The sequence below is a fragment of the Phyllostomus discolor genome, chromosome 13 (assembly GCF_004126475.2).
Source record: "Phyllostomus discolor isolate MPI-MPIP mPhyDis1 chromosome 13, mPhyDis1.pri.v3, whole genome shotgun sequence".
NCBI lineage: Eukaryota > Metazoa > Chordata > Mammalia > Chiroptera > Phyllostomidae > Phyllostomus > Phyllostomus discolor.
In genome coordinates this window covers 8,384,119-8,403,769 of record NC_040915.2, presented here as the reverse complement: position 1 = coordinate 8,403,769, position 19,651 = coordinate 8,384,119, and the positions used below count along the sequence as shown (strand labels likewise).

The window sequence follows — 19,651 nt, the reverse complement described above, 5'->3', positions numbered from 1 at the left end:
GCGGGGCAGCCCGCTTGCGGGGCTGCTGCCGTGGGAGGGCAGGACCCCGCGTTCTTCTCTGAAGGCCCCACCCACCATGCAGCCGGTGCTCGGGACCGCGTGCCACTGACGGAGGGAACGGCCAACCCAAACCAACCACAAAAACACCCAGGTGTCCTCAACCACAGTGACGCCAGCCACGGGCTGGAAGGCAGAGACAGGAGAGGTTGGTATGTCCACGACTGAGGGGCACAACCGACCACAGGCCGCTCATACTCCTGCGGGCGCGCGACTGTGTGTGTGTGTGTGTGTGAGAGAGAGAGAGAACTTGGAACGACCTCCAGGCGTCTACTCCTGTGACTCTCTAAAGGAGAAGAACCCAGGAGCCGACCTCGGGGAGGTCACAGACCACCAGGCTCCTCCAACCAGCCTTGTGGCCCCGACCTTTCCAGACGGCTGTCCCCAGCAGCTGCCCAGCGGCCGACGCGCCTCCCCCAGAGCTCACCCTGCTTCCCCTTCTCCCACCCCCTTTATCTGCAGCCAGATCTTCCCAGCAACTTACACCTTTCTCCCTCAGACTTGGGGTGCGAGCAGCCCATCATCCCCAGGATGGCGGCCACGGTGTCTCCTCCACCGGGGCCTGCAGCTGCCGGCCCAGTCCAAGGACCTCTGGGCCAGTTTCGTTTGCTGGCTAGCATGTGCCTTAATAAACCCTTTCATGGAGGAAAGCTTTCAGCTGTGAAGGCTTTTACTTTGTTGTTTAACAGGGAAGATTCTGTTAAAATTGGAACACGTGCCGAAGCTATTGAAGCAGCTGGAACTGCCAACCTTCCTGTCACCTGGCTGAGGCTGGGGTGGGGTGGGGGGCTCTCTGTGGACCCTGCTGGGACAGAGGGCAGCTGTCCCCCCTTCAACCTTTCTCTCGGCAAACCTCTGACCCGGGGCTGGCTCTGCCGGCACAGGGTGGGGACCTGGCGGTGCCCTCCAGCAAGCAGGAGAAGTGCAGCCGGGACAGAGGACTCAGCTCCCGGGAAAACATTGAGTTCGCCAAGTCCTGAGGGCAGGGTGTCGAACTCATCCAATAGCCCCCAGCTGCTTGGATGAGATCTCTGTGGCCCCAGGGCTCAGGACCGCTAGGAAGGAAAATCTCAAGTTTCAAGGAGACGGCTGCAGTTGAATTTAAGGAAAATTCTTTTGTTTTTCTTGAGCACAGATGGCATAGCACGGGGTTGCTTTCAAAAGGACAGGCTCTCTGTCGCTGGAATTCAGAGGCTGCCCTAGAGAAGGTAGTTAGTTGGGCACAAGCTTTCCTGCCTGCCCCCCCACCCTGAGGACCCAGGACTGAAGAGGCGCAGGCCCAGGCGCCCCGTACCCTTTCTGGACTGGAAGGAAGTGCTCCGGAGGGGGGTGGGGTCCTGAAGATTCAAGCATGTCCTCCGACTCCCCGTCCATTACCCTCCCTTTGACAGGAGCCCACCTGGGAGTCTTGCACCAGAGGAGGCAGCAGTCGGGCCACCCACCGGACCTCCCTGCCAAGCCTCCCCAGCTTCCGTCTGCAAACTAGGGGCTGAATATTACAGCTGGCACATGGGAGTGAGGCTTTGTACACCACGCACCTGTCACCAGAACCAGGCACTCACCCAGAGCCCCAAAATAGCAGCTCAAAAGCTTGCTTTTGCTGAGTCACCCTTTCCCCTTGGCTTCTCCTGCAAATCCTGGCTGTTCTGAATTTCCTGCAGATCACAACATTCAATACCTAGCAAGGGAACACTCCTTCTTTGCAAAACGGGGTAGGGGATGGGGACAGGAGAGAGGTGCTCTTCAGCTACCCCCAGGCTCTGGGGTTACAAGGGTTCAGGTGTACAGGCTGGCCGCAAAGAACCCAGGGCGGGGAAGATGGGTGTTCTGGGGTCCAGGCAGCTGACAGTCAGAGGCATCATGTGAGCTGCTTCCCAGCAGAGCACCAGCTGTTTACAAGCAGGGCAGGAAGGCACAGGAGAACTTGTCAACAACAGGGCTCACGGACTCAGCTTCCAGGAAGTGTGGGCACCCGGGTTCCTCCGCCTCCTGCTTTGGGCTGCTGCCTCGCTTACCAACACTCTGTTTTTTGGGGCCTCTGACACCTTCCCTGGCTCCTCATTCTGCCCACTTCACACCCCTGCCTGCTTAGCGCCTTCAGCCACCCTGCGTGGTGGGCCCAGCAGCACCTCGCATCCTCATTTCACGAGTGAGGACGCTGAGGCCCAGAGAGGGCCAGAACACAGGCCGAGAATTCCCATTATCACCCCCAGGCCCCAGAGCTTTCAGTCCCAGTCGTTTCCCCTTCCCGGTGCATTCCCGGATACGGCCTCTAGACCTGCATGGCCACATGTAGCTTGTGTTAGCTGAGGATGGAGGGAAGCCGGGGTCACCCACCAAACACAAACCCCTAAGACCCAGAGCGAGCCCACCTGGAATGGCTGTGAACCGTGGCACAGAGGCCCCCAGCCCCACCCCTGGAGGACACGCACCTCCCCTTTCTTCCAGGGCCTTCGGCCCTGCTGCGTGCTGAACCCCATCACTGCCCCAGCCAGACCTGGACTCTTGTCCCATGGCCCCACCCACAGCTACCACTAGGCGCCTCCTGCCCCTGCATCTGGTGACAGATGCATCCTCGAGATGGCATGCCCTTGGGTGTCGAGTCAGTAAAGCTTCTTCCTGCTCTCCCTCCGCCCAAGTCCAGCCTGGGGCTCACCTAGCCAATCCGCCAACCACCTGGCCTCACCCAGGGGCCCTTAACTTAAAAGGCCCGCAGGCTCTCACTTTGATCCTCACTAACTGCATCCTCTGACCATGGAGCCTCCCCCCAGGACCTGGACTTCAGAGATTCCCAGTATCCCCAACCTCTTCTCCCATTGTTCAGATGGGAAAACGGAGGGACATTAAGTCAGTGGCAGAGAGAAGAGTCAAACCCTGGTCTCCTCACTCCTGGGTCAGCGGTATTTCTCAACTGCACGGTGTGAAAAGCTTTGAGGAGGGAGCAACAATAATGAAAGGAAGCCTGAACTTGAGTTTGAGTTGGGGACGTAGGGGAGTCCCCTGAGCCCCAGGACAGGCAGGGGCCCAACGTGTGAACTCTTTTTTCTCTTTAATATTTTGGAGTAGCACCTTTTGCTTAATATTATGTTTGCTGCTGCAACAAAGTAGTTGTATGTTACTGAATGTAGCAGAGGTTTTTTTTTTCCTGTATAGTATTCTTTAAAAAAAATGGTGGCAGAAAAATACAAAACAAAATTTACCCTCCCAACAATTTCCAAGTGCACAGCATGGCACCGTCCACAACAAGCACACTGCTGTGCCCCAGATTCCCAGCACCCCACACCCTGCTGCTGCACCCACGGAGTAACTCATACCACCTCTGCCCCAGCCCCTGCCAGTCACCACCCTACTTCCTGTGTCTATGAGTTTGATACCTTGTAGGAACTGTACATGGCTCATGGAAGTAGAGTTGTGCAGTATGTGTCTTTTTGTGACTGGCTGATTTCACTCAGCAGAGTGTGTTCAATGTCATGCATGTTGCAGTTTGTGTCAGAATCTCCTTCCCTTTCCAGACTGAATACTATTCTGTTGTGTGCATCTGCCAGGTTTTCTTTATCCATTTATCTATGGTTGGATACTTGGGTTGCTCCCACCTCTTGGCTCTAGTGAACAGTGCTGCAGCCAAAGTGAGCACTTTCCGAGGCTGACCTGAGTCAGCAAATAAATGGGCTATGGGGCTCACAGAGCTGCAGGGAGCTGAGTCCCTTGCAGGACTGTCCGAATTGGGAAGTGAGACTTGGCGTGCACTGTAGCACACACAGTGAGACAGGTGCGGGCTGGGCTCTATCTGTTCTGGCCTCCGCTGTAGCTTCCTTTCCACTGCTCTCACGCTGCAGGGGTGAGCATTTTCTGGGGCTGTGGGAACAGTCTTGTGTCGGCTGCCGTTTGTACACGATGGTAAACCCCATGCCAGCACCAGCCCTCTGCCAGGACCCAGGGTAGTAGAGGACACGAGGCCTCCCACTGGGATTGCCAGGAAAAATAGAGGATGTGGTGTTTGGAACATATTTGTACTGAAGCATTCTTCGTGTGTGTCCTGTATTTTTATTTGCTAAATCAGGCCACCCTACCGTCTAGCCCCTTGGAGGCCTCCGTGACCAGCCAGCACCAGAACCTCTGTCTCCCGACCCGGATTCCCTCGGAATGGATGGTGTGGGCGCTTCTGAACTCCAGGCCTGGCTCGGAGTGCTGGGGATGGAGCAGCCCCCCCTCCATCCAGCTTGCCCTTAAGTCACATGCTTGATGAATCCCTCATCCTTTCCTCTTTTCCTTTGACTCCTGGCAATGAGTCTGCCTGAATCCCCAAGGCTGCCCTAAAATTCATATTTTGAAAGATTTTGTTTATTTTTAGAGATAGGGGAAAGGAGGCAGAAAGAGAGGGAGAGAACATTGATGTTTGAGAGAAACATCAATCAGTTGCCTCTCATGTGCCCGCAACTGGGGACCTGGCCCCAACCCAGGCATGTGCTCTGACTGGGAATCGAACCGGCAACATTTCAGTTTGTAGGATGATGCTCAACCCACTGAGCCACATCTGTCAGGGCTAAAATTCTTATTTTTGAAAAGATTTTATTGATTGAGAGAGAGAGAGAGAGAGAGAGAGATGGATTTGTTATTCCACTTATTTATGCATTTCATGGGTTGATTCTTGTATGTGCCCTGACAGGCAATTGAACTCAAAGCCTTGGTGTATCAGGGCGATGCTCCAACCAACTGAACTACCTGGCCAGGGCTCAAATTTATATTTTATGATCTCTCTCTTTTTTTGATTGGGCAACACCACCTGGTGATCACGAAGCCTCATGTGCCTCTGCCTGAGCCCCTCTCTCATCCGGGGGATGAAGAGCGGGTGGCTGGGGCAGACACACACAGGGGGAGGTGGGGGGACTGGATCGGCCGTCATAGTGCTCAGGAGTTGGCCCTCGTGGATGCCCTTAAGATCCTGGCCAGGTGAGGCTGAAGCGTGCGGGTCTCCTGTGAGATCACTGTGAGCAACCTGCTGTTCTACCGACAGGAGTCCTGAGACGGCTCCAAGAAAGGGGGCCTTTGCTGCCCCCCTCTGGCAGCTCTGGGCACAGACACAGGTGCAATAAAGGGACCGAGGCCGACTCTGAGGGCCGGGAGCTCTCCCTCTCCAGCCCGCTGCGGACTTCCTGCCTTTCTTTGCCAGCTGCGAGAAGTCAGGGCCTGGGGCTCCTTGGCCTACCCACTCCACCCAGGGTGGGCACCCAACAGGCCTCAGTCAACGCCTTGTTCTCTCAAGGGCCTCCTGTCCGTGAACTGCCTCCCTGTTCCAGAAGCTGATAGGGAAGACCCTCCTCTGCACTGGGAGGCGCTGGCGTGCAGGGGACCAGACGAGGGGGCTGGAGTTCTGAGACGGGGGATGCGGGGCTGGCCCTGTGGGCCTCGGCGCTGGGAGCTGGAGGCATCCGGGCTGTGGCCTGGCGGGCGGTAGATGGCGCCCCAGAACCTACTTATCGGAGTTTAGGAGAACTGGGGAAGGTCAGGGGGGCAGAGATCCCCACCCCCCACCCCTGGCCTTACGCTCACTTGCAGTACAGTCTCAGTGAGTAATTGCAGAGCCTTGGGATGCTCTGGTTCGTCTGCTCCCACACTGGCCTGGTTTCTGCACGGGCGCCCGTGGTGATCCTAAGGGCTCAGGTACTCGGAGGGCTGAATCAGTGCAGCGCGCCTGCAGTGTGGCATCATGGGCGGACAGTCCCTTCCGGGGAGGTGCTGGCAGAGAACCGGCCCTCCGCAGGGTAGGGGTAAGGGGAGCTGCCTCAACCAGGTCAGCCTACACTTGTGCCATCCTGGGGTCTCACCGGCGCAGGGACAGCAGAGGCAGTGACAGAAGTGAAGGCCCAGGAGCACGATCAGATATGAGACCAAGGTAATCCAGGGGATAGCTGAGCACACCTAGGGCCGTGCTGCCCAATGGAGAGCTATTAAGTACATGGCTGTTGACCTTGAGATGTGACTAGTCTGAATCAAGGTGTGCTGTGAGTGTGAGACACACACTCAGTGCAAAGAATAATGTAAAGTAGTTCATTATTTTATATTACACATTTAAGTGATCACAATGGATTTAAATGGATTAAATACAATTATTAAAATCACTTTTCTGAGCCCTGGCTGGTGTAGCTCAGTGGATTGAGCGTGGGCTGCGAACGAAAGGGTTCGCACCAGTTCAATTCCCACTCAGGGCACATGCCTGGGTTGCAGGCCAGGTCCCCAGTGGGGGCCACGTGAGAGGCAACCACACACAGATGTTCCTCTCGCTTTCTCCCTCCCTTCCTCTCTCTCTAAAAAACAAATAAAAAGATTTTTTAAAAATCATTTTTCCTGTACTTTTTACTCTTTAAATGTGTGTCTACCAGAATCATTCACTGTGCTTCTGTTGAATGTTGCTGCCTCAGATGCACAGCTGGGCCCGCTGTCAGGCGCAGGTCCCTCAGCAGGCTGGGGGGACTCTGCCTCACTCCTCTGACCACTAGGGCCTTGGGCTGGCCAGGGGAGGAGGGGGAGGCTGGGGTGCTGAGCCAGGGCAGCTGGCCAGAGCTGCTCCACACGCCGGCGGGATGGGCTGGCTCCCAGGATCACCAGGTTTACTCCCAATGCTTTCCACATTGTGGAGTCACAGAATTTTGGCTCTAGAGGTGCCTCTGGGGACTTGCCACTTACTGCACTGGTGAGGAAATGGGGCAATTCTCTGCCTTAAAGGACTCAGTGGGTCCACAAACTAGATTCCCTGTTCAACCCTTTCCACACAGCCTCCACTTGGGCTCTGAGGTTTAAGACCCCTCCATGCATAGCCTGGCTGGCCTTTACCTGAGCCACGCCCTCTACCAGGAATGCTTCTAGTCTCTTCCTTACACCCAGCTCCCCTAGGACAAGCAACTGCTTCTTCAGGGCCCATTGCCTGGGAGCTCTGAGAGCAGGGTCCTGGTGCAGCGCACAGCAAGCGAGCCAACACACTGCTAGAACCAGGTGTATGGCCAATAGATTCCTTGTTGAGTGAATGGATGAATGAATGAATGAACGAACGGTGTTGCATCCTGAGTGTCCCCCCACCCAGACCAGCACAATAACTCCCGGTTCCCTCCTGCCTGTGTCCCTGCTGGACCGGGAGTTGCTGTAGGCAGAGATAGTGAGTTTTCCCACACTTTCCAAAGCCTGGAGTAAAGTTCATTCTCAGAAAACTATGAATGAAAAACAACCCTGGGCAAAATTCTTCCCTGATGCAGGGACAGACGCCCAAGCTTGCCTACAAACCTTCCCACTGTCCCAGGCAGGTGGTGGTCTACGGGGGTGGCAAGAATCCCACAGTCCTGCCTGTGAAGCAGGGCTTCACTTTTTACCAGAGGTGTGGCTTCGGGGACATCCCTCATCTGCTCCGAGTTTGGGGGATGACAACAGTGGGGAGCCAGAGAAACCTGGCCCTTGAGCACAGCCCCTGGTGTGACTTGTACAGAGTGGTCGCTATGGCCATCACTCTCACGACTCCTCAGGAGGCAGCAGTGGGTCCTGCGGGACATGCGGGGAGCACGGCTGTTGCAGGGAGCCCACTGTCTGGTGGCTGCACAGGACCCACGAACCCTTTGCCCTACTCAGTGCAATGAAGAAGCCTCACGCCAGCCAGCACAGAAAACATTGCTTTATTAACTGCGTTTGCCAACACATTAGGAGTGCAAAGGGCTCCCCGAGACACAGGCCCTGGCAGGCGCCGGGTCAGGAAACCCCGGTGAGTGAGCAGGACAGGATGGGGCTGAAAGCTACGTAGCAGCAGCAACACGGAGTCATGCAGGGCACGGCAGGCGCCGGCCACCCCGGGGCGGCCATACATTCTATTGCTTGTTAGGGGGAGCGAACACGGACAATGTACAAAAAGGAGAAATAGGTTTTTGCATTAATGAAAAATACATTTTTTCTCTACAAAGGAATCTTTTCTAATACAAGAAAATAAATATTGCAACATAAGCCAAAAATAATTTAAAATTGCTCTTTTCAATATATTTTCAATATTTCTCTTGTATATTAACAAATGGCACATCACTTTCTTTGAAACAAAGACAGAAGGAGTCCCCTCCTGTGACATTCATATCGCCCCCCACCCCGAGCTGACGTGGAGCACAGTGCTGCGCATCTGAGGGACAAGGGGGCGGGAAGTGCCCTAAAGAACAACCCAGAGTCCCAGGCTCCAGCCCCGGCTCTTTGGCCAATGTGGCCAGATGGGCCAGGGGCGTGGGAAGGGGCCTCCTCAGGGGCCCTGCTGCAGGCAGCCAGGCCATTCTGCAGAGCTGGGCCCGGGCAGAGGTTGGCCACCCCGGCAGCGGGCACGGCAATGCCAAGTCTGGCCGCTGCCGGTGCCCAAGTCAAGCGGTTGATTCTCTAGGAATTGCCCCAGTGAGTCCCATAGTATGTTCACCCATGGCACAGTGACACACGTGCACTGGACACACGATACGTGCCCTGGCATGTACGCATGCACGCACGCACCCGCAGTCCAGCCCCACGTCTGGGAGCCGGGGTGGCTTTTCCAAGGAAACCGAGCCCCTCACAGATGCTCACACACCGTCACCAGGTCAGAGCTCATTTAATAAAATAAACCCTTCTACCTCTCTTCTCCTTACTTGTAAAATACATCTATGATCCACAAAAATACTTTCCTTGCACATTATCCTTTCTTACTGTGATGGGGGTGAAGGTGGTGGTGGGCAGCTGGGGTCGGGAAAATGGGGATGACAGCCAGAATGAGTCTCAGAGCAGCTTCACCCTCCCTGAGGGCTGGTGTGGTCAAGTGCGAGGTCTTCTGCCCCAGCCTCTGGCCTGGAAAAGCCTCTCCTGTCTCCTTCCCGCCTTTACCTTGGGGGCGGCAGAGCCGTGAACACAGTGGGCAGCGGGCCAGAAAAAGAGTGAGGGGCTGTGGCTGATGGTGGAAGGGAGTGCAAACCAGCGTCCTGTCCTCCTGGCAGCCTGGTGGACACCCTACAGGTGGACAGGTGCCTGCTGAGGCAGGGTTAGGGCCTGTCCCAGGGACAACCTGGCGCAAACAGAGCGAGAGCCCAGAGAAGAGGATCAGAATCCAGAGGCCACCTTGAGCAGAGGCCCCCCAGAGAGGGCTGGCTGCCCTGCCCACACCAGGCCCACCGTACCCCCGCCCTGGTCTCTCCCACCCCAGGGAGCCCAGACTGTGCCTCTGGGTGGAGGAAGGGGTTGGGGGGAGGGGACGTGCTGAGCCTGTTGGACCCAAGCCATCCCTGGCCCCGCCACCCTCATGCCCCGGGGAGTTTGGTTGTTCTTTAAGCTCTTCCCTTTTCTCCCTGTGAGGTCAGGCTGGGCGTCCAGCACAGACAAGGCTGTGCCCCGAAGCACGGGGAGGAAGGAGGTCTGTTCAAAGGCAGTAAACAGAGAACGGGGTTGGGACGCTGCTGCCAACGCTGCAGCTGCACGGGCCACGACTATATGAGGCGGCAGGCAGGCTCGGCTCCACCTGGCGGCTCGGGCCATCCCAGCGCCCAGAATGCTTGCAGCCCGCCGGGTCCACTCCCGTCGGACACATCTGTCCGATCCCCTGAACTTAGTCCTTATCTTTGTTTCCTATTTTGCTAAAATTCACATGAAACTGAGTATCGATGACAACGCCACTGTCGTACCTTGATAGTTTTGAAGTCGGGGGTGAGTGTGTCTGCAAGGGGAACCTCGTGGCCGAGACCCTGGCCATGCTGGTTTCGCCGCCAATGTTCCTCCCCCCATGAGTCTGAGTTTTGGAAAGCTCGCGGTGGGCCCGGTCCGGGACCTGGAACTCAGCACCCGGTTCCCGGTTCCCACGGTCGAGCGGCAGAACCGCATCCTCTTCCAAGAGCTCGGGCTTGTCTCCTCGGTGTGTGCGGCGAACGTGGTTCTGTACTTGGTTGCTAAAGAACTCCATTAAAAAAAAAGTCCAAGTGACAAGTTGTTAGGTCCAGGCTGTGCTGTATTATGGTCAAAATATTCTTTGGCATCCACAGAATGATTCGACTGATTCACTGGACTTTTGCAAGGTTCTTGTTGGAGAATTTCTGGCGTATGACCAGTGGCGGAAGTGACCCAGGAGTAATTCACAAAAGAAAAAAAGACACGTTTTCACTGAATTCCTTTTTTGTTTGTTCCCTGAGCTATCACCCTGGGGCCACTCCACTAAACCTCTTCAGAGCGACTACCTGGGACCTGGGGCTGGGAGGCTGGGGGATGGTGGGGGGTGGGGCGGTGGTGAGTAGGAAAGGCAGGTGGGTGGTGGGGAGGGCACAGCTGGGAAAGGGGGTTAAGGCTCGGAGGGAGAGGAACCAGGAGCCTCCAGCAAGACTCAACTGCCCCAGCAGCCAACACGGCTGCCTGGGCCCCGGGATCCCACTGCTAGTTGGAAGGAGGAGTTCCCAAAAGGAAACCAAGGAAGCAGCTCATCTCTTAGCCGGACTGGGAAACTTGAAAAGGCAACCGGTCTGGTCTGGGCAGCTGTCTGGGAGTGACCAGACTTCAGCCGGGACTGGCCGCTAAGGAAGGAAGGAAGTCAGAGCCCCAGAGCGACCCTCTGCAGTGGGCGAGTCGGAGCCCATGCTCTGGTCTGGGCCCTGGCCCTCCCTGGCAGCCCTCCACTGGCACTGGTGGCTGGCTGCTTGGGAGTCCCCTGAGTAAGTGGCACAGCGCGGGAAGGATTCTGGAAACCCCTTCCCAGAGCTGCAGGGCTGGGCGCTGGCAGGGGCAGAGCAGCAAGGGAGTGGAGGGTCTCGGGGTGGGCGGGCAGGCCTTAGACGTGGGTCGACAGGAACGGCTGTGGTTCCCCTGGAACCGGCGGGGCCCTCTGCGCCCTCAGTGCTTTCTCGTATAAGCTCGTTGTGCTTGTGACAGTGAGTAGACTCTGCTGGGTGCCGCTTACATGTACACTTCCTTGGGGGTCAGTGGAATGCAGCAGGACCCCCCAAATGGACTCCAGTGGGATTCGAGGACAAGGTGGGCAGGCCCTGGCCTGACCCATCTGCCATGAAATAATGCCCAAACGACAGTCTGTGTTACCCAGTGGCGGCGGGCTGGCGTCCTGCACTTCCTTCACCTTGCCTGCATCTAGCTAGGAGCCCGGCAGGGCCACAAGGGCCGGGTGGGGACGCCACAGCAGCAGCAGGGGTGCTGCCGGGACCTGGCCCAGCCCTTGCAGCCGGAGCCACGGAAGGAGTCCTAAGGTCCTCGGCCAGCACAGAGGAAAGACAACGGTGTGGGATTTGAAACTCTCTCTATATTAAAAATAAAACCGCCACAGAGTGGCAGCTTCGAGGGTCCGGGACACTCAGCAGGTTGGAAATGGCAGTTGTGTCTGGGCTGAGGCCTCCTCGGGGGACCAGGGCAGGGCCTGAGATGGGGCAGGGCGGACTTAGGAGGCCAAAACTCCCATGCGGACCACCTCCTCAGCCCCTGCTTCCCGGGGACCCCGCTGCACCCCGCTGTCCTGGGCTTCTGTGTCGGAGCCGCTCATCTCCCCATCAGAGAAGAAGCCATCTGTCTCAGCGTCAAAGCGCAGGCTGACCTTTGGCCTCTCAGCCGCAGTAGAGGGCGGTCCTGTCCCAGCATCAGGCCTGGCGCCTGACGATCTCCGGGTTCCCTTGCTCTCTCGGGACGGCCGCAGCCGGCCAGAGGGCTTGGGGCTCGCCGTCGGGCCAGGCACTTGGACATTCGAGTCGGCAGCCTTAGGGGCTGCCTCATCGGGGGTGTCAGGGGCCAGCAGCAGTGGGCTCTTGGGGGCTGCTGGGATGGGACAGTCCCCAGCTGTAGGACTGGATGGCAGGTGAGAAGGCATTCGCCGTGGTGGTTTCCTGGCAAGTGGTCCTTGACCTTGACCCCCCGCATCCTGGCCCCAGGGCTTCTTGGGGGGTTTGTCTGGAGTCGTCCGTGAACCAAGCCCGTCCTGTGGCGGTTTCTTCTTGGCAGGCAGGCGGGTGGTGCGGCCACGGGCCTTCCTGGCAGGGTCGCCGGGCCGCAGCGAGGGGTCCCGCATGAAGCTCAGCAGCGTCTCCTCATCTTGCAGCAGCTCCTCTGACAGCAGCCCCGGAGCGGGGTCCTCCCGGTGCCCGTTATTCAGGGACCACTCGCTCATGGCCATGTTCTCCGCTGTGATCTGCACCGACTGCGCCAGCCAGCTGTTGAAGAAGGTGCCATCGATGGGGAAGGAGGTGGACAGGCCTGGCGGCAGGGAGAGAGGGGGACGGTGAGGTGCCAGCAGGTGCATGTCCCATCCTCTTTCAGGAAGCCCTGTCTGACCCAGCATGCCACCGGGTACCTTCCTCCCTGCAGGCTCCCTGCTCAGAAGTTACTAAGAATTTCAAGGTGGCCACAGTAGAACATTAAACCAAGCAAGGGCCTTTGATACTGCACAGGTGCACACTCATGAGGTGGGCCCTGTCCACCACCCCCATCGTGGGGTGAGGTGGGGTGAGGGGAATGGGTGGTGGAGGAAAATGCCCTCCAGCCACCAGGGGGCGCTAGGCTTCTATGAGCATTGCCTCTCTCAGCTTCCAAAGCAAGGAACTGGGATAAAGGTGTCGGGCATGAAAAGGGTGGCAAGGTATCAGGGTACAAGGTCCCTCCCGGATGTCAGGGCCTGCTCCAGCCCTGGGCCATCCCTCTCTACTCAGGTCTTGGGACAGCTGGTGAGACTGGGCCTCCCATGAGACACACAAGCAGTCCCCCCCCCTCCAGGGACTGAGGACAATGAAGACGACCTGGCGCTTCTGTGCTATGAGTGAGGGCTAGAAGAGTGCTCCCCTGGGTTCCTGAGAAGTGCCCTAGGGGATGCATCCTGGGAGATAAAGCCCACTTCCGGGGTCCCCTCGAGGGCTGCTTGGCGTAACGGGGTAGCGGAAAGGAGGTCTGTGACAGGGAAGGTAGGTTGGGCCAGTCTTTGGCCACTCCTTTGGGCCTCACTGGGTGGCCCCATGAAGGCCCCTGGTACTGGAAAGTGGCCCATTCGGAAAGGTTCTGGCAGACTGGGACAAGGGTGGAGAATTCTGGGGCCCTTACTTCCAAGCACGGGGCTCCTAGAAGGGCCCAGATGGCCTGGAGGTCCCTTTAGGGCCTCTGGGGAAATCTCCTACCCCAGACCCTGGCCAGTGGGAGGGGCAAGTCATCTCCTGAGCTCTGGGGCACAGCCTCCAGTCTACAGGATGGGAATTTCTCAGGGTGGCCACTGGGCTCTGAAACCCTAGTCACCTTTGTGCCTGGAAGGTGTGAGTCCCCGGGCAAAGAAGAGCCTATTCACCCTCCTGGAGCTCCCATTCTGTGTAGCGGGGGCACTGTGGTCCCTGCTGGCCTGACACGGGGCAGGGCTGCAAGAGGAGTGACACTGTGAGCCAGGCCGGTGGGCCAGGCCACGTGGCCACCTACTCACCCAGCTGCCCCAGGACAGAGTCAGGCCCCGCCTTCATCTTCTCTTTCTTCTCGGGGCTGCCCTTTGGGCCCTCATGACCTTTCCTTTTCGAGTCGCTCTTCTTGCCCTTTGTTCTCCTCCCAGACCGCTCTGCACCAGGGGAGAGAGCAGGTGGTTATCCCGAACTGCCCCAGCCAGAACCACGATCACGGCATGCCACCCCAGAAGCGTCCCCTCACCTGGCACCTCACCACCCAGCTCACCTTGCCCTACCTCCATACCCCGGGCTCAGAGCCTCGGGGGCCCCGAGGTAACTGGGGCTCCAGGGAGTCAAGGGGCACCCAGTGTGGGGGAGAGTGGTAACCGCTGCTCTGGCAGGGCCTGGGGAGGGCACAGGCCATGAGGGTGGAGGACCGCTCGGCAGGGTCTGCGCGGCAGCCCAACCTAACGTCCCACAGGTCCTGGGAGAGCCCCGGGGGTTGGTGGGATGGATGGAGGTGAGTGGGCAGGACAGGGCCTTGAAGTCCAGGCCAAGAAGCTGACGTGAAGGTGGACAGAACACCATCAAGAGGCTTTGCTCACAGCCCCCTTTAGCCAGTCTCCTGCCTCGGCCTCCTGATCTGCTTTTGAGGCCAGACAGGACGTGGGAGCGCTGGGTGCACACGTGGCCGTCACATCCCTTCAGCACATGGCCACACAGGTCCAAGGGGCCACGGAGAACATGGGAGCAGGGAGGGGCTTGTGTGGGGGAGGCCCAGTGGCCAGGAATATTCTCCCAGCTTCTCAGCTGCTGGCTGGAGGGCTGTCTGAGTAAGGGTTTAAGAGTGTTGGGGGCGTGGCCCAGGCTCTGGAATCTTCTCAGCTCTGCTGTTGGTTGCCTGTGCAACCTCACACTGGGCCTCAGTCTCCACATCTGTAATACGGGGCCAGTGCAGATACTTTGGAGGTCCCCACTGTCCTCAGTATAGTCCGAACTCCTTCTGCGAGTCCCAAGACCTTGCACGGCCAACCCTGGCAGCCCCTCAGCCTCACTTTAGGTTTCTTCCATCTGCTCTAACTGCGCCTGCACTGGCCTCCTTCCCATTTTTCCAACAAAACAAGCTCCAAAAATGCTCCTTCCTTGTCCTGTCTTTTACTTGGTTCAGTTCACAGCTAAATATCACCACCACTGGGAAGCCCTCTCCAGCCCTCTGGCCAGACAAGCCTCAGCCATATGCCTGTTGCCCACGTCTCACCCCAGGGGTCAAGCACAAAAACATGGAGCCCTCAGCTTCGGGCAGAGGCAAACCAGTCTTCTGCTCAAGTGTCCTGCCTGCTGCAGCCACTCGGGCCCAGGAGCTGCCGGTGTCCCCAGACTCGATACGGGGCTGTGGGCCCCCCAGGCTCCTGAATGTGGTTCTGGAGTCCCGTGTGGCAGGGCGCTGCACACCTTGCCCTCTGCCGCCTCGACTGTGAGCCACAGACGCCACCCCTCACCCTCTGACCCCTCGCTACACCACTGTCTGTCGTCTTCCCAGACAGTGAGCCCGTCTAGGGCAAGGGCCCTTGGTCGTTGAGGCGACAGTAGTGCACCCCGCAGTGCCCAGCACGGGTCTGGCCTCCCATCCACGCTCGGTCAGTGCTAACCACGCATCAACAGGTGAGGGGAGCCTGGGAAAGCTCCCAAAGCCAGGAAGCCGCTCACCCTGGGCTTGGGGCGCATGCAGAACTCTGAGCTCTGCTGTGACCCACCCTGCCCACTGCCTGCACTTGGCATTCCTGGGGTTGTGGGCCTGGGTGGGTGGTGATCCCCAGGTGCAGACGAGGCAGCCTGGCTCTCAGGCAGGGGTGGGCAGAACCTGGGACTGCCATCTGCTCTGGCAGTGGCCTGGCAGCCCTCTTCCCTGTCCACTCCAGGCCTGGCCTGGCCCAGAGGCTGAGAGGGCAGGAGCAGCCCCTGGCTCAAATCTCTCTCCATTCAGCTCTTCCTGCTGCACGTAACTCAACATGAGAGCACCGCTGTTGGGGCCACACACTGCCCCCCTTAACATGGGAATGCTCCAGGAAGGGCCCCCGTGTCTGGCACCACACACAACAGATAAAAACAGTATCAGAGCTTCTTTGGCCTTTGATTTCCAGGACTGTTAAAGGCACATGATGCGAGAGAACATGAAGAAAACACAGGGAAAAACTGTTGGCGCAGGCCCGGATCCCAGATTTGGTCTGGAAGTGCGTGCATCGGGGGCTCTCTCCCCTCACCGTGGCGGCCGCCTTGCTCGAGATCCACACACAGGCTCACGGGGCGGGGACACTCGCGTTCTGGCCCTTCCTGTCCCAGCGCCAGCACTGAGCCACTGGGATGTCTAGTTTGCCTGTTCACGTGCAATTTACTCCCGGACCACCGTGTCCCCGGCACACCTGGGTGTCTCTGGCACTACCTGGGTGTCCCCACTGCACCAGACGGCTCTCTGAGGGCAGGCCTGATGCCCACGGTCCAAACTCTGACTCCTTGCCTAACAGTACATACCTGGGACCCCGGGGAGGTCCCCATCTTGGCCCAGTAACCGAATGATGAAGGGTAAGGGTGGGGGCCATGGCCCCGGGCCCCACGCACATGCCCCCAAACCACGCCCACAGACACGCCCTCCTCGGGAGCCAGCCCCTACACAGCGTGCACCCTGAGGTGGCGGATTCCAGCGGGGAAGGCGCCTACCTCGACACAGATCCTGTTCAATAAGTTTCATCTGCAGGTGGAATATCTGCTCCTGGAGTTTGCAGATGGTGTGTTTCGTCCTCTCGCGCCTCGTCACCATGTAGCACAGATTTCTAACCTGGGGAAACACAAGAGAGATTGCCCTTGCCCGCCTTACTCGAGGCTGACCACCCCTGCCTAGCCTGCCCAGACATCTGGGAATCCGTTCCCAGACCCAGAGTGTCTGGGACATGCTTCTCTGATCCAGCCAAGCCCAGCCCGGCCCTGTGCCTCAGCTGAGCCGGAGTGAGCAGAGTGCGCCAGGTGAGCTCAGGCTGGGGGCCCCTACCTTCCTGGCCAGGTCAGCCCTGCTGCTGCCCGAGGCCCTTCTAACACAGCTGCCCTCCCCTAGGGACCTTGTGAGGTCACCGAGTCTATCCCTCTGCCCTCCGTCCAAGGCCTCCTTCCCATCAGAGAAACTCTACAGCCACAGGGCGAAAACCACCTCCTATTCTGAGACACCAAAGGCCACATGCATGGAAGAGAGAGACCTCCAGGACAATAGCTTCAAGCAGACAGGCCACCGAGGGCTACCTCCTGCTCTGGGACCTGAGCCAGCCCACCCCTGCCCTCAGGGCCCCTGGGCCCCCAGGGCCACGTTCGCTCAGCCAGAGACAGAACTCCTCATAGGGAAAGGCAGGGGCTCTGACTCTGGGACACCAGCTGGGAAGTGTCTCTGAGGCCTAGGAGAGAGACATGCCCTGCAGCTGGCCTGGGAGCACCTGTGTGTGTGGCAGCTCTGCCCAGGATGCTCACCCCCACCGGCCGCCCCCTGGGCCAAGAGCAGGCCCCTCCCTGGAAATGCTTCCTGGTTCTGGTGTCATCTTTGGTTTAGGTCAGAACCTCCAGCAGCAGGGACAGCTGAACAGAAGCTGCTGAACTGGACCCCTGGGTGCCACCTTGGTCCTTCTAGCTGAAACCAGTTCCCTGTCTCCAGATGGGTTCCATCTTCAAGGGTGAGTTCAGACTTCCTGTCCCTGAGCTGCCTGGGAGTGGCCTCCAGCTTCAGAGCCCCAGCCTGTTGTCACAGCCCCACTTCTCCTGGCCTGGGGGGAGGGGAGAGGGGGGCTGTGATCAGAACCCTCCGAAGGTGCATCCTCATCTCCTTCCTGGGCCTGGTTGTGAAGGAGAGCCCAGAACGCCTGCTCCTGGCCTGGCCTTGCAGGATGGACTCTCAGCAGCTCTCACGTTGGCATGTGACCAGCAGGCCACCAGAGGGGCCAGCACCTCCCCTAGGGGGCAGCCCTGGCCGGGCCTGGGAGCCCTGCTCTGGCACACTGGGGGCTCTGCGAATTCCTGTGTGGGGCCCTGGGCTCGGCAATGAGTAGCGCCATCCGGGGCCCTTTCCCCTCAGGACCTGATGCCCAGCTGGGCAGAGAGGTGCTGACCATGTCCTGGCAGGACCAGGCAGCCCAGAACCGGACCTGGGGGATGAAGAAGGCTTCCTGAGAAAGGGGGCCACCAGGCTGAGAGGGAGTTGGTCACAGAGAGGGGACAGCCAGGCAGGGGCGAGGCCGTGTGCGGCCTTGCGGCCAGAGTGTCAGGCTCAGCCAGGCTCTCGCTGTGCAGACTCCTGATGGGGGTGTCTGAGTGCTGAGCGCCCCAAGTCACCCCTCACGACGCAGCTCCTCCTCCTCCTCCACCCCCACGGCCGATCCCCCAGCACGCCCACCAGTCCTTCCTGAGAACGTGAGTCCTAGCCATCTGCCCCACACCTCTCAGTCACCCCATCATCTTCAGCTGGACAGCCAGCCATTTGGACGGACCCCCTGCCGCCCCAGGGCAATCTTCCTGACATGCAAATGTAAGTCCTCCACCGCCAGCCTCCACACCGGGTTGAAGAGCGGCCCTGCCCATGTACATGTCCCTCTGGAGCCTCAGAGGTGATCAGTTAAGGGGTCACACTGGTGTGAGTGAGCCCCAAATCCACCAACTCATGTCCTTAAGAACGGCCCCGTGACGACATACAGGGAGGATGCTGCATGACCACAGGCAGAGCTAGAGTCACGGGCCCACTGGCCAAGGGCTGCCCAGGTGAAGCTGGGAGAGGCGGGGTGGACCCTCCCTCAGCCCCCAGAAGGAATCAACCTGGGTGACTTCGGCCTCCAGAACCGCAAGGAAGCCAGTCCTGGTGTTTAAAGCCACTGCATTTGCAGCACTTCCTTGTGGCAGCCCCAAGAAACAAAGACGGTGTCCTACCTGTCGCAGTGAAAAACCAAAACACAAAACGCAGCCACGGCCTGAAGCCTTGTTCCGTCAACCTGGCCCACTGTCACCTCCCAGCCCGTCCCAGCAGCCTCCAGGACGGCACTGCCCTGTCGCCTTCCCTCTGCCCCCAGCCCGCTTCTGCCTGGGAGCCTGGGTGTGTCTCCCACTCCTGGCCTGAGATGCTCTTCACCCCTCCCTTCCCAGGGCTGGCCCCCGTCCCTCGGGTCCTGGCCCGAGCATCCCCCCCCACTACCGTCACTGTCTCCCACAGCAGCTGCCCTGTGTCGCCCTCCCCGAGCCCTGGTCCGCGTCCTTCTCAGAAGCCATGGGGCCCGGTGTGCACAGGGTCCGTGGGGGTGAAGAGAAGAAGTAGGTGGGTTTGTGGCTACTTTGGAGGCTCTCAGAACAAACCAGCCAAAATGTCTAACTGAAAAATGGATCAGTCGAGGCCCAGCCTTTATTTTTAGTCATCTTCTCGTGCACCGTTCTTGGAAGTCCTGCAATACCAGATCACGCGTGGAGTGGACCGAGCAAGCTCCTATTCCATCTCCTCGTTCTAAAAGCCCTTTTAACATATTGTCCTCAGATAGAGGATGTATTGGATGCTAAACTGGTAAGAACAGAAACTGCACTTGATCTTAGCCAAAAGGCTGAGAAGCCATAGGTCCCAGCTTTTAAAACTTTCCTAGAACGTGCCACTGCGGAGTTTCTCACCCTAAACTTATCCTCTAACTGTGAGAAGCCAAATGAGGTGAGGCCAGAGTGGCAAATTTCTCCCCAAAAGAACAAAGAATTAGCCCTGGCTGGCATAGCTCAGTGGATTGAGCGCGGGCTGGGAACCAAAGTGTCCCAGGTTCGATTCCCAGCCAGGGTACATTCCTGGGTTGCAGGCCATAACCCTCAGCAACCACACATTGATGTTTCTCTCCCTCTCTCTCTCTCTCTCTCTCCCTCCCCTCTCTAAAAAATAAATAAATAAAATCTTTAAAAAAAAAAAAAGAAAAAGAACAAAGAATTATACTTAATTACTTCCTTTTAGAACCTGCGTGAAGCGGTTCCCTGGGTTCTGTCTTCCTGGTGAAACTGCAGAGGAAGGGTCCCTGAGGCACACCCAGATGGTTGCTGGCATCCAGGCCCCCTGGGTGGCTGATAAAAAACACAGATTCCCAGGCCTGGGGGCCTAGCAAACTCTCTCTAATACACACACATCACCTGCGACTGTGGAGTCAGAGCTCCTGCCCCAGGCAGGGGCCTCCAGAGTC

The 19,651-nt window shown here is 58.3% G+C and overlaps 1 protein-coding gene and 1 non-coding gene across 10 annotated transcripts in view; both read right to left on the bottom strand.

The window, feature by feature from the left end:
- Positions 1-7,699: 7,699 nt before the first annotated feature.
- Positions 7,700-19,651, bottom strand: part of JADE2 (jade family PHD finger 2) — a 49,282-nt gene continuing 37,330 nt past the window's right edge. For all 9 annotated transcript variants that reach the window (XM_036014166.1, XM_036014168.1, XM_028527309.2 and 6 more), the window contains 3 exons: positions 16,143-16,260; positions 13,472-13,600; positions 7,700-12,267 (listed from right to left, as the gene is read on the bottom strand). In XM_036014166.1, the coding sequence (XP_035870059.1) occupies positions 11,462-12,267; positions 13,472-13,600; positions 16,143-16,260 (1,053 nt within the window). In that variant the 3' untranslated portion in view covers positions 7,700-11,461. The remainder of the gene's footprint in view (positions 12,268-13,471; positions 13,601-16,142; positions 16,261-19,651) is intronic.
- LOC114510500 lies at positions 18,862-19,051 on the bottom strand. The gene has a single exon (XR_003685675.1). It is a non-coding gene; the product is annotated as a U2 spliceosomal RNA (small nuclear RNA).